Raw genomic sequence first — 13,669 nt, forward strand, 5'->3', positions numbered from 1 at the left:
TCTGCTACATTATAAACCTTTTGTGGTTTTAGTGAACAAATTCTGATTTTATACAGTTTGTATCTAAATATATACAATACATTATGATTATAGACCTGGTTTATCGAAATTCGTAGAGATGTTTCGCAGGAATTTCAAAGCACCGAGCGAACAAAAATATGTTCACTTCACTTTAAGTACTCGCATTTTCGCCGCCATATTTGCAATCGGTGTATTCAGCTCAAGGCAGTCAAGAAAACATTTGCACATGAGATCGAAGCTATTTGTGCCACGTAGCCAGTCAACCAGCCAATCTGCCAGTCCACCAGTCCGCCAGTCCGCCAGTCCACCAGTCCACCAGTCTACCAGTCCACCAGTCTACCAGTCCACCAGTCTACCAGTCCACCAGTCTACCAGTCCATCAGTCTACCAGTCCACCAGTCCACTAGTCCACCAGTCGACCAGTCTCCCAGTCCGCCAGTCCGCCAGTCCACCAGTCCACCAGTCTACCAGTCCACCAGTCCACCAGTCCACCAGTCCACCAGTCCACCAATCCACCAGTCCACCAGTCCACCAGTCCACCAGTCCACCAGTCCACCAGTCCACCAGTCTACCAGTACACCAGTCTACCATTCTACCAATCCACCAGTCCACCAGTCCAAAATGGCGCCCAAAGCCTGAATTCCCATACCATCGCCATCGTTCCCCTTGGGAATGGTCCCTAAAGCCCTCGAGAGTGATTTCCGTAAAAACGACACCATTAGTATGCGTTCTCCTTCGTCGAACGCAATTATGGCTTTCCAGCGAGAACCGAAGTTGACTTTGTAAAAGAATTACAAAAGTACAGTACAAGTGAAGATAAAAGGTGAAGATCGATGTGGCTTAATAACTCGTTGGGATTTCTTGTTTTTGGCAGTACATGTACATGTAGTACGTTTAATGGCCCACAAGCTTTACCGTAAAGTGTTTTCCTTGGTCGTACGCATGCATCAAGGCGTATAGGTTTAAAATATGCTGTCACTGATGAACTTACGGGCACAAGCTTTTAAGTTAGCTTCATAATCACCAAAGACTGGCGTTTTTTGCTTGGAATAGAGAAAATATTTGAAAATAGTGCATTTAAATACGTGGTCCATTCGCTGTAGCATACCAGATTCCACATTTACGATGGGCCAGTTCTCTACCAACTTGAAGATTTGATAATGACCATGGATATGCCAAGTGATTCTAACTGATTTAAACTTTTCAGAATCAATTTAGCTCCAATCATTGTTTATCAAAGATAATTGGGGGAATAAGTAATGTCAAATAATTCAATAGGGCGGACGGGGATAGTGTCCTTCAACTTAACACAGTTGGCAGGTTCTTTTACATTTAGACTTGACGTATGTACTTTGCTGACATCGACGTCTCCAAGACTGATAGCGACATTTTCGAGTACTGTCCTCGCACTTCCCTAAAATAGGGAGGAAAAACTTGGTTACGGTTTAAATGCATGAAATCATTGACTAAAAACTCGTCTCTGTTGTATAATTATACATTGCATGGAAAAAGAAAATAGATAAAAAATGCAGTAATTTCATTTTCAATCAGAAATACTGACTGCTTCTACTAGAAGAGACAGGTTTACCCAGTCCTCCAAAAGGATATTCCATTCATTGTTAAATGCGGACAGGCTCATTTCGTATATATGAATCAACGCCAACTTCTTTTAAAACTGCTCATGATACGAAAATCGTATATGCACACAGAGATAGATGCGTTTACACATCGCAAAACTTAACTCAGGAGTCCTTTTCGTCACTTTATCTCCCTCTCTTACTTTCTCAACTTAACTCATTTGGAAAAGAATTTTGTAGTAGCTGACAGTTTTATAGAGAAATCGTTGTTTAAAGAAAATCCAAATTATTTTTTAACTTGAGGGGCAATGATAAGAATGGTGCAATTTTGACATGATAATTGGATTCGAATGATGACAATAAAATGGTTCGACTTCCCCACAGGGATGTGCAAGCTATTTGAAAATTTTGGAGCTGTACTGGTTTTACCTTTCCCCCTCTGTCCTTTTTCTTTCCCTCTCTGTTTACACTCTGCTTTGTACATAAGGTTCGCCTGCTGAGCATCAATCGGACTTAAACGTTTCCTCTGAACAATGGTTACCTGGAAAAGAAATTGGTATTTTTTTTTTTTTTTTTTTTTTTTTGCGTTAGCCCTTCGGAATGTTTAAGATGGCGTGTTAATCAGTTTAAAGAAAATCTGTTACAAATGGTACAATCTGATTTGCTACGCGGATCAATGTCAGTCAGCTTCTGAGCAACTGCGCACCTACCCCTTTCATAACCCAACAATAGTCAACTGATGACAAGTTAGGGTTAGTGTTGGTTTAGGGGAGGGGTGGGTGCGCAGTTGCTCAGATATTGACAATACCCGCCATCTATTTCGTGATAGATACTGCGTATAGCGTTAAGCTTAGAACAGTGGCGGATTGAGGGAAGGGACCCAGAGGCCCAGGGGCCCGGTCTTCCTCTTATTTTGGGTAATAAATAAACGCAGAGGGAAGAAAAGCCGGCAGGTGTACATATACACACAAAAAACTGGGTCCCCCCCTTAGCTCAAGGTCCGGATTCGCCACTGTGGAGTAAGCAACAGATGATCAGGGACGTTAACCCTTTAACTCCAAAGAGTGACCAAGACAGAAATTCTCCTTACAATGTTAATACAATATCAAGATGAGTTATGAGAATAAAGAAAAATATCAATCTTGGGAATATTGGTTCATCCGTTCACGAATTCTCCGATCTGACGTCATAAGAATTGAATGACAGATAGTGAGGAGAATTTCTAATAAGATCTTGGGATGAAAGGAATGATACAATTCTTTGCGTAAACAATTATGTAGTTAAATAGAATTTAAGCTATAGAGTCTAGATAGCGATGGCTAAAGATACCCCTTGTTTATTAACAACTATCGTTTGCTTTCCATTCTTGCCAAAAGCTTTACTTCTGTAATGCATCAAACTTCCATAATCATGAGGCGTAAGAAGTGAGTCATTTTCGAACGGTGGTACTTGTGAAAATTATTCTTTGCTCCTGAGAAAGTAAGACTATCGATAAGGACAAAGAAACGCAGTGCGTTCACACTTTGAGTGAAAAATAGATTAAAGGTGAACTCGTGCAGCAATCACTTGGAAATTTTCGGAAATCAATGCTTACCTGGGCGGACGTTTTCATACTTTATTTTGATATGAGTCCCTATCAGGTCGAGACTATTCGTGATAAAATCCGATTGCATGCCCTGAGAGAAGTAAAACTTTATAAATTAAAAGCCATATCACAGGTACTGTTAGCTTAAGAATGCCAGCTTGGCAAAAATTGCAAACATTCACTCTGAAACTCTTCATCGTAACAGCTATTCAGGCGATACAATGAAAACGACCCCACAGGAACCTAGATTTATCGCAGTCAGGTTAAACAGGTTCTTATTAGTGTTTTGGAAATTTACTGACTGTTCAGGACATTTAAAAAATTAACTGAGCCTGGATTTCGTCATTCAAGTGCGTTATCATAATTCAAACTCTTGATTATCAGGAATGTATACTTTACATTCCTGATAGCTCCGACGAAGGGCTAACGCTCGAAACGTCAGGTTTTATAATCGTAACGGCGGCCAATTTACCAGTTCACCTTTGTTGATATATTCAAATTATCTCCTTCAAACAGACTGGAGTTTCGTATGCTAAAATTCTCTAAAAGGAGAAATCATAAAGGATTTAATGTAATACGAAGCCTAAAGCAGCTCATATTTTGTTGAATACGACATGATGAAAAGATCGCTTTAATTTCTATTGCCGAACTAACGTGCTGAGCTCAGTTTCCAACGCTTATAGATTTTCATAATGCTTAGCGGATGAGAATTTTTTCCGATGAAAAGCAGTCGATATTTACCTCTACTTTACTATAAAACAGTTGTAGATAATGCCGGCTTTTTTTGTACACTGATAATTCTAACAAGCTAGCTCTCCATTTCGATTGGTCAGTCTTGATATTTTGAATCATGTCTTCTTTTAAGTGTAAAAAAAATAATTTAGGATACTGAAATGAAGTGCGATCGTCCCCTTGTCGCAATGTAACTCAGGTAATTGGCTGTTCCTAAGGTAATTGGCTGTTCCTAAAACAGAACAGGCACATTTTCTAACACTAACTTCCATGAGCTGCTTGATATGTTTTAATGACGCACCTACTCTTACCATCGGGACGGACTGTGTGATGCACTAAGCACAGACCTCAGCAGCAGAAGAGCGAAAATCCACCTCATTTTTAACTAAACTCTGGAAAAGGGAGTGTTTTAAGCAACTACCGGTGACCCGTTAGAAGACCTTCAGCTATATATGGTATTTTGGAACGTTCAACATCATATATGGCGGTTTATATAGCGTCATATACCTTATATGACGCTATATAAACCGCTCCACGCAATTTATATAAAATGTTAAAATAAAATGTTAATAAATGTTACTAAAATGTTATGATTTTAGAAATTTCTCTGTTGTTCAGCTCTGAAATTGTACTAAAACAATTATTAGCCTCAGGTTCGGTGAATATTGTCGAATAATCCCCTCGACTTCGTCTCGGGGATTACTCGACGATATTCACCTCGCCTTCGGCGAATAATTGTTAAATATTGAATATCGTTTCTTTCAAACTCTACCCGCTCAGTTTAGAATCTACTTCCTGGGGAAAAAAGACTTTTAGGACGTAATTTCGAAAAGCTAAAGCAGCGAGTAAAAGGCGAGGATTGCTTTTCTTGTTATTGGAAAACGTTGATCCATATCATTTCTTGTACGTGGATACAGAGTTTGAAATAGCAGTGGATAGGAAGCCACTTCAGTGACGAAGTTCGAGCGAGAAATTAACCATACGTGGGCGTAGATTAAGAGCCTTCGAAAGTATCCCGTTGCTACGTTACGGGTTTGGCAAGTAAAATTTGTTTAATTTGCGGCTTGTCTTTGAACTGCGTCTTTCTTTTTTACCTCTTTTTTTCTTTATTTTATTTTACGGTTACAATTTTCCGCTTACTTAAACTTCTTTCAAAATGAAATGAAAATTAAATCAAACTGAAAGCCGGAAAACAAAAGATTCGCCACCCTTAACTCTTTTAATTCAATGCTCTGACATGTTGTATCTCCTTCGGGTTTAGCTGAAATAGAAGAGCATGATAAAAAAACACTAAACAAGCGCACAAAAAGAGAAGAAGAAAAAAAACACGCTAAAAACCATTAAGCTAGTTACAGACGGAACGAACCAAAACTGCAACTTTTAAAGTCCCTTTCCGCGCCAAGCTTTGCAGCTACTCTACGGTTTGTGCAACTTGAAAATTTGGAAAAGTTTTCAAACTCATTGCCCGCAATTAGTCGTTTCTACATCGATCTCCTTCCCTCTTCGTTCATTACATTGTATTTTAACTATGATCTCCCAGTTTGCATTTATTTGTAATTCCCAACCTGTTGTCAAAATCTGGTGAAATAGTACAATACTGATCATGAGCGATTTGCTGAAGCCAAAGAAAAGAGGACGAGTTGAAACCTTCACAAGCCACTGTCCGGCGACTCGTTGAAACTGAGCTATCTAATAGAAACACAAGTAAAAAACAAATCATTTATACAGCATAGACACTTTGCAATTAAAAATTTAAATATTGATCAACTTTGTCACCGTCGATTATCGTCCGAAAAGCTGAGCGGAGACGAGCTACGCTGGACAGAATTCTCCATTCACAAACTCTTACGATCATTTTAAAGAGACAAGGGCGAACTTGTGATGAAAGAAACAATTCTGATCGCAAACACTCACTTTTTATCATTCTACATTGACTTGGTAGCAAAACTTAATGAGATGTTCCTCACAGGACACTCCATGAAAGCATTGATCGAGTTCTTCGACGATGGAAGAAGCATTGTCCAAAGTTTGATAGAGGGTTGCTCACACTGCGAGACAGCAGACAGAGTTTTTCAAGTTCTGGCAAAAGCAGAATTTTTTCTTGATACTGCTTATTTCGACAAGGATCCTAATTTTGACAAGATTTTTCAATCAGCCATAGAGGCAGCTAGACAGCTTGGACGAACTGTTCTCCACAGACAACTACTTCAATCCAAAGCGTTTCGCAGCGTAACATGGGAGAAAGATAGAAATGCAATGCTGCTGCTTTCGGAGGCCAGGAAACTTCCAAGTTCAACTGCCACCACTTGTTCAGCCGAAGAGAAAGGCAAACACTTGTGCTACTCTGGCATTTATCAACTTGTGGTAGGAAAGACGCAAGATGGAGTAAGAAGTTTGCACGAAGCTATTTTCCTTCCGAAAAAAACTGCTGAGTACAAAGTTCTGAGGCTTATGATATTTCAAATTCTTGCTATTTTCTATCGATGCTCAAAAGCCGATTTAGAGATGTCAGCCACGTTCTATGACAGAGCGGTGCAAGAATGCAGAGATGCAGGAGACTTAAATTTATTACTAATTCCGGATAATGATGGAGAAGCAAATCATAGAGACGAACACAGAGTACCCTCAAGTACAGAAGATCTTGGAAACGAACCTATTGAAGTTGCAGTGATCTTTCTTGTGAGAAGGGAAATTGACAAAATATCTTCAACTGAAATTACTGATTTTTTAGCCGAGTTACTGTTTCATCTCAGCCGCTGAGTCACACAAGTGAGTATTTAACATCAGACAAAAGGTATTGGGTGAAGAACATAAAAGGACTGCAGACAGCTACCATAATCTGGGGGTTACCCAATACGCACTTGGAGATCGCACCTCGGCCGCTGAGTTACACAAGCGAGCACTCAGCATCAGCCAAAGGTATTGGGTAAAGAACACGAGAAGAATGCTGACAGCTACTGTGAGCTGGGGTTTGTCCATTACACTTGGAGATCACACCTGAGCCGCTGAGTCACGCAAGCGAACACTCAACATCGGCCAAAGGTATTGGGTTAAGAAAGTGAGAAGACTGCAAACAGCTACCGTGAGTTGGGGATTACCCAATTTACATTTGGAGATCACACCAAGGTATTGGGTGAAGAACATGAGTGGACTGCTGACAGCTATTATAGCCTGGGGGTTACCCAATATACACTTGAAGATCACACCTCAGCCGCTGTACGCACAAGCGAACACTTATCATCAGACAAAAGGTATTGGGTGAAGAACATGAGGAAACTGCTCACAGCTACTATAACCTGGGTGGGCTAACCAATATTCACTTGGAGATCCGTGACACTTTAGCCACCGAGTCACACTTGTGGGTGTAACCTCCAAAGGTTACTAGTATAGCGGAGTAGACAATTCGAACGCACAATGTAAATCACGGTTTATTTAAACGATGATCATAATCAAAATACAAACGAGAATAAAGGTATTGGTGTGGAATCACAGATGAAAGCTGCGAATTATAGCTTGAAGGTAGCGTGGTTAAGATTGATGGCTGTAGCCAATATACCATAATCTACAAATATGGGAGGCGTACGTGTCAGCTTAAAATTAAAAGGGAACTAAAAATTTAATAAAATTTAATAATTTAAATTCAAAGTTTTTAATAAAACAATTATTCCACGAGCGCGCGTTGGATATGAGATGATAGATAGCCAACGAGGCTCGTAGCGCCGAGTTGGCTATAATCATCTCGTCAACAAGCGCGAGTGGAATAATTGTTAAATATGTTTTATTCTATGTATTCTATTTATATTTGTTTTTGATAGTTACTTTGTTAGGCTAGTTCCAATTTTAATTCTAGACTTGCATGTATTACTTACTATTCCTTAGTTTTGAGGGCCACTGGTTTGTCAGCGTAAGCTGTTATGTGTACACCCTCCTTAAAGTTGACTTACTTACTTACTTTCTTAACCGCTTCTAATTCTTATTTACATCAATGATATTGCTGATGTCCTCACCTCTCTTCATTTGATACTACACTATTTTCGAGTGATTTTTGGCTCTGAATCGGTGAAACACTTTTTCTTGTACTGCCCAATCACGGTATACCGCTCAACGTGTTATCGTCATTACCTCTGCTGCTTGTATTCTAAGTGAAACATGATCAAGGAAAAAAATTTATACTATGTTGTTGAGTCTGTAAATTACGATGTCAAATCCGCTTTTTTCGCAAGTTTTAAAATCAATACAAATCGCTTTTTGGAGACCACAATTTGATTGTTTAATAATAGATCCCTAGCTTTGTAAGTTTAACGCGCTGTCATTGCAACTTGTGTGTGTTGTTTGTACGTGTTTGTGTGCGAGCCTGAATAAATCAAATTAAATTTTATAATGGTGTAATCCCCTTTGGTTCTTTTGGGGAAAACAATGAAAAATATGTTTAGATAAAAACAAATGTGGCACTTTTTTGACAAGGTGTTGCAACCAACGAGAAAAAGAAAGAAAAAGGTTGCGTCGAATATGTAATATATTAAGTACCCTCTAAGGTTACTGTGTATGTACCAGAATACATTGCTGGAATAAAGTTGTGTTGAAGCGGCCATGTTGTTTGACCTCGTGGGTTTATATCACTAGCAATATATTACATTTTGGCGACGAGGATCGGTCGTTTTTCCACGTCATTCAAAAGTGCAAGGTCTTTGGACAACGCTGTGTGTGTTGTGGCATAGAAGATGGCCAGCACTAGTGCGAGTGGATTATTTGGACGTGTTGGCGAGTTCAACGTCGCACGTGAAACGTTTAGTGCCTACGTTGAGAGGATGGAAATGTTCTTTACAGCCAACAACATTGTAACGACAACAGGAGAGGGAAGCGCTGCCACCAACCTTGTGGTAGCGAACAGGAAACGTGCCATTTTCCTGACAGAAGTGGGGCCAGAGGTATACACAACCCTCAGCAACTTATTGGCGCCCACTAAACCGAAGGATGTGTCATTCACTAACATTGTGGAAGTCTTGGAGAAACACTACAACCCGAAGCCCCTGGAAATCGCACAAAGTTTTCACTTTGGCACGCGAAATCAAAAATCCGAAGAATCAGTTAGCGATTATGTGCTGGCTTTGAAGAGATTGGCGGTCCACTGTAATTATGGTGAATTCCTCAATCGGGCGTTACGTGACCGATTCGTATGCGGACTGAACAATCCGAAGATACAAAACAAACTACTGAACACAGATGACCTCACATTCGAAAAGGCTTGCAGTATTGCCAAGACCATGGAGATGGCAGACAGGAACACCCAAGAATTTCACCCTTCACGCAGTGAAACTGTTCAAGTCAACAAGTTGACAGAACAAGGAAGTAAAAACACTGAAAAGAAGATCACTGAACAATTGTCATGTCCTAGGTGTGGGGGTAATCATTCAGGTCAGTCTTGTAAATTTAAGTCAGCAAAATGCTACAAGTGCTCCAAGATTGGGCATTTAGCTTCTGTTTGTCGCAGTAAGGATGAAAAGAGAAAGGGTAAAATTCATAGTGTACAGGCTTCAGAATCAGGCAATGATGAGTGTGAGGATGAGGAATTAGGAATTTATTCTCTGAATTCGCTTGACCAAAACAAGCCTAACTGCAATAGGTACACTGTAGAAATGGAAATCAATGGTAAACTGTGTATGATGGAGTTAGACACAGCTGCAGATTTCTCAATAATGAGTAGAAGTGAATATCTAGAGAGGTTTGCAGACAAGCCTCTGTCTCCTTCTAAAGTAACACTTAAGACATACACGGGTGAATTACTTGATGTGTCAGGGGAAATGCAGTGTGACATAGTGTATAAGGGTAAACAATACTCTCTACCCATTCTTGTAGCCAATTATGATGCAAAACCTACTTTACTTGGTAAAAACTGGCTGCGGCACATTAAGTTTGAGTGGGGTGAGATATTTTGTATTCCCAAGGGAGACCCTAGGAGTGCTGATAGTCAACTGAATGAGTTGCTATCTAAACATAGCGAATTGTTTACTGAGAGTTACAAAGGTATGACGGGCCTTGAGGCCCATATTACTATGAGAGGCGATGCAAAACCTGTATTCGTGAAAGCGCGTAGGGTTCCATACGCTTTAAAAGAGCAAGTCGAAAAAGAGTTAGACAAACTAGAAAAGCATGGTGTTATTAAGAAAGTTGACAGGTCACTTTGGGCTAGCCCAATTGTGGTAGTGCCAAAGGCTGATAACACTGTCAGAATATGTGGAGACTACAAATCCACTATCAATCAGTCAGTTGAAGATGAGCAATATGTTTTACCTACTACTCAGGATTTGTATGCTGCTCTGGTTGGCTCTAAGGTATTTAGTAAGCTTGATCTATCACATGCCTATGCCCAGCTGAATGTTGACAAAGAAAGTCAAGAGTACTTGACAATTACCACTCATAAAGGCCTTTATTCCAACCAGAAATTGCCCTATGGGGTCAAGTCATCCCCAAAAATCTTTCAAGCAAAAATGGATCAAATTCTTCAGGGAATTGAAAAATGTGTTTGTAAACAAGATGACATCTTGATAGGGGCAATGACTGGCAAGAGAATCTCAAGATACTTGCTGATGTGTTGGACAGGCTACACCAATACAATTTGCATTTAAAACTGGCAAAATGCGAGTTTTTGAAACCTGAAGTGGTTTATCTAGGTCTGAGAATAAGTGCCGAAGGCCTGCAACCGGTGGAGGAGAAGGTCCGTGCAGTGAAAAGAGCCCCAGCCCCAAAGAATGTGAGTGAATTAAGGTCCTTCCTGGGCATGGTTCAGTATTATCATTCCTTTTTGCCAGGGCTGGCTACAATCTTAGCACCTCTGCATAGGCTTTTGCAGAAAACTATTCAATGGGAATGGACAGATGACTGCCAGAAAGCTTTCGAGGCGTGCAAGGAGGGCCTCACCAGTGAGTCGCTGTTGGTCCACTATGATCTAAATCGTGAGCTTAAGTTAGCTTGTGACGCATCGAGTTATGGTTTGGGGGCAGTGCTTAGTCATGTAATGGAGGATGGTCAAGAAAGGCCAATAGCATATGCATCACGTACCCTCAGCTCAAGTGAGAAAAATTATGCTCAAATTGAACGGGAGGCCTTGTCTATTATTTTCGGGGTAAAAAAAATTTAATCAGTTTCTATATGGACGAAAGTTCACTTTAGTAACTGACCACCAGCCATTGTTGGCTATTTTGGGCCCAAAAGCTGCTATACCCACACTTGCAGCTGCCCGTATGCAGCGCTGGGCACTTGTCCTTTCAGCATATGACTATAACATTGAGTACAGGAGCTCCGAGAAGCACAGCAACTGTGATGCCCTTTCTAGATTACCCCATGAAGAGTCTAAGATTGGCAGTGAGAGTGAGATTTACAATGTAAGTGCCATTGACAAAGATTTCCCCATAACTGCAAAAGAGATTGGGAAAGCTACATTGATGGATCCAGGGTTAAGCAAGGTACTTGATTGGGTCATGGTGGGGTGGCCAGAGGTTTGTGATGAAGATTTAAAACCCTATTACACCCGTCGACATGAACTTTCTTGCGAACAAAATTGCATTCTCTGGGGTTCCAGGGTGATCATTCCCCCAGTATTTAGGGAAAAGATGTTGGAGGAGTTGCATTGGGAGCACCCAGGCATTTGTGCAATGAAAGCAATAGCACGCACCTGTGTTTGGTGGCCCAAGATGGATGAGGAAATTGAACAAAAGATTAAACTATGCTCAGTGTGTCAGGATGTGCGGACCTCTCCACCTTGTGCCCCATTGATACCCTGGAAATGGGCCACGCGACCCTTTCAGCGCATTCATGTTGATTTTTGTCAGAAAGGGAGTGATTTTTTTTTTGTGGTGGTTGATAGTTTTTCAAAATGGATCGAGGTTAAGCACATGACCTCAATCACCACAGAGAAAACCATAAATGAGTTGCGTCTTATATTTGCCCAACATGGTTTGCCCGAGGAGTTGGTATCAGATAATGGGCCACAATTTGTTTCAAGTGAGTTTGCTGAGTTTATGTATAAAAATGGCATTAAACATACCCTAACTCCTCCTTATCACCCACAATCAAATGGTGCTGCTGAGAGATCAGTCAGGGTGGTAAAGGAGGCGCTTGTCAAACAAGTTCTAGAGGGAAACAAGGGAAGGTCTATCAAACATAGACTAGCAGACTTCCTCTTGAGATACCGTACCACCCCACACAGCACCACAGGTGCTACGCCAGCAGAACTGCTGATGAGACGTAGACTGCGTACTCGTTTAACTCTAGTGAAACCTGATCTAGCCAAAACCGTAGAGAGTAAACAAAATAAGCAGAAGGAATATAAGGATTTAAAGGGTCATCAAGATAGGCTGTTTGCAGAGAATGACATAGTTCGAGTGAGAAATACTCAAGCCCGTAGCAATACTGAGAGGTGGATTCTGGGAAGGGTAGTTAAGGTCTGTGGACCCAGAACATATTTAGTTAAGACTGGCTATAAGACCAGATATGTTCATGTTGATCATTTAATTAAAGCATATGATCAGGTGCCATATGAAACTAGAGAGTTGGACATACCTGTCCCAGAACTGTGTGAGCAACCCACTCTAAGTGTAGATAATAGCCAAGTTTCATCTGGGGTGCCGCAGCCACCAGTCAATTTTTCAGATAAAGATGATGAGCCTAATTCTAGTATTAGTGAAGAGAATTTAAACACACCATCGCCGGTTGTTCTGAGGCGATCAGAGAGAATTAGGAAACCTGTTGACCGACTGAACCTGTAGTGAATGTTATGGCTACTATTGTGTTACTGGTAAGGATATCTTATTTGTAAGGGGAAAGCAGTGTAATATATTAAGTACCCTCTAAGGTTACTGTGTATGTACCAGAATACATTGCTGGAATAAAGTTGTGTTGAAGCGGCCATGTTGTTTGACCTCGTGGGTTTATATCACTAGCAATATATTACAGAATACGAAATACGATCGATCAAGACGAGCAACAACATCGAAAGAGAACATTTTAACATTTTGAGAGGAGAACCGGCCATGGCCAAAATACGCTGAAGCACCTGAAGTTGTGCTCTGTAAAGTTTGTTAAAAAGCTCCCAAACACGACCGAAGTGTTCTTGTCAAAAAAAGTATTAATTTGTGTAGGGGTGCACTTCACTTCGGTCTTATGCTTGTGGAGTAACGAAGAATGATCATAGAAAACAAGCTTTCCATTTACTCGTCATCGTCTTTCTCATGCCTGCCTGACGTAGAGGTTTCATTAAGCGCTTCTGCTAAGTCCATTATATCAACCAATCGACATAAAACACAGAACTTTACCGAGAATACAATTTATTTTTCTCACACTTATAAAAGGTATATTTTAAAACCTTTATACAATATACAAGTCATGATTAAGGGTGGCACCTGGAAATTATCTTCCTTGCGGCACTGCCAAATGTTTTGTCAAATATCAATATTTTTTCCATCCTAAAAGACGAGTCAATTTTTTTCAGGTTCAGAGTAAGTCAGTACAAGAGTAATTTCACTAAATGGAGTCCAGTGAACGCTTACGAATCGCCTGCCATGCAAATGCTAAACATTGAAAAAGTTACGTTGAGACTCGAACATCGGGTATATATTAACCAGAATTTTTCAAATTCGTCATGAATGAGGAATCCGTGTCAATCTTACACATCTTTAGCTATCTCTGTTCTTATTTCATTTGATATTCATATTTTGGTTAATATTTTGTGGTTTCTCACCCGTTAAAGATAGTTCTG

General features: G+C 40.3%; 1 protein-coding gene and 1 pseudogene across 1 annotated transcript; one reads left to right on the plus strand and one right to left on the minus strand.

Annotated features, from left to right (window-relative positions):
* Positions 1-486: 486 nt before the first annotated feature.
* Positions 487-3,580, minus strand: LOC148722839 (zinc metalloproteinase nas-14-like; annotated as a pseudogene).
* Positions 3,581-11,156: 7,576 nt separating this feature from the next.
* LOC111325111 (uncharacterized protein K02A2.6) lies at positions 11,157-12,680 on the plus strand. The gene has a single exon (XM_022928847.2). It carries the CDS (start codon positions 11,157-11,159, stop codon positions 12,678-12,680), a length of 1,524 nt encoding a protein of 507 aa, XP_022784582.2.
* Positions 12,681-13,669: the final 989 nt, after the last annotated feature.

The sequence above is a fragment of the Stylophora pistillata genome, chromosome 9 (genome assembly GCF_964205215.1).
Source record: "Stylophora pistillata chromosome 9, jaStyPist1.2, whole genome shotgun sequence".
In the NCBI taxonomy this organism is placed as follows: domain Eukaryota; kingdom Metazoa; phylum Cnidaria; class Anthozoa; order Scleractinia; family Pocilloporidae; genus Stylophora; species Stylophora pistillata.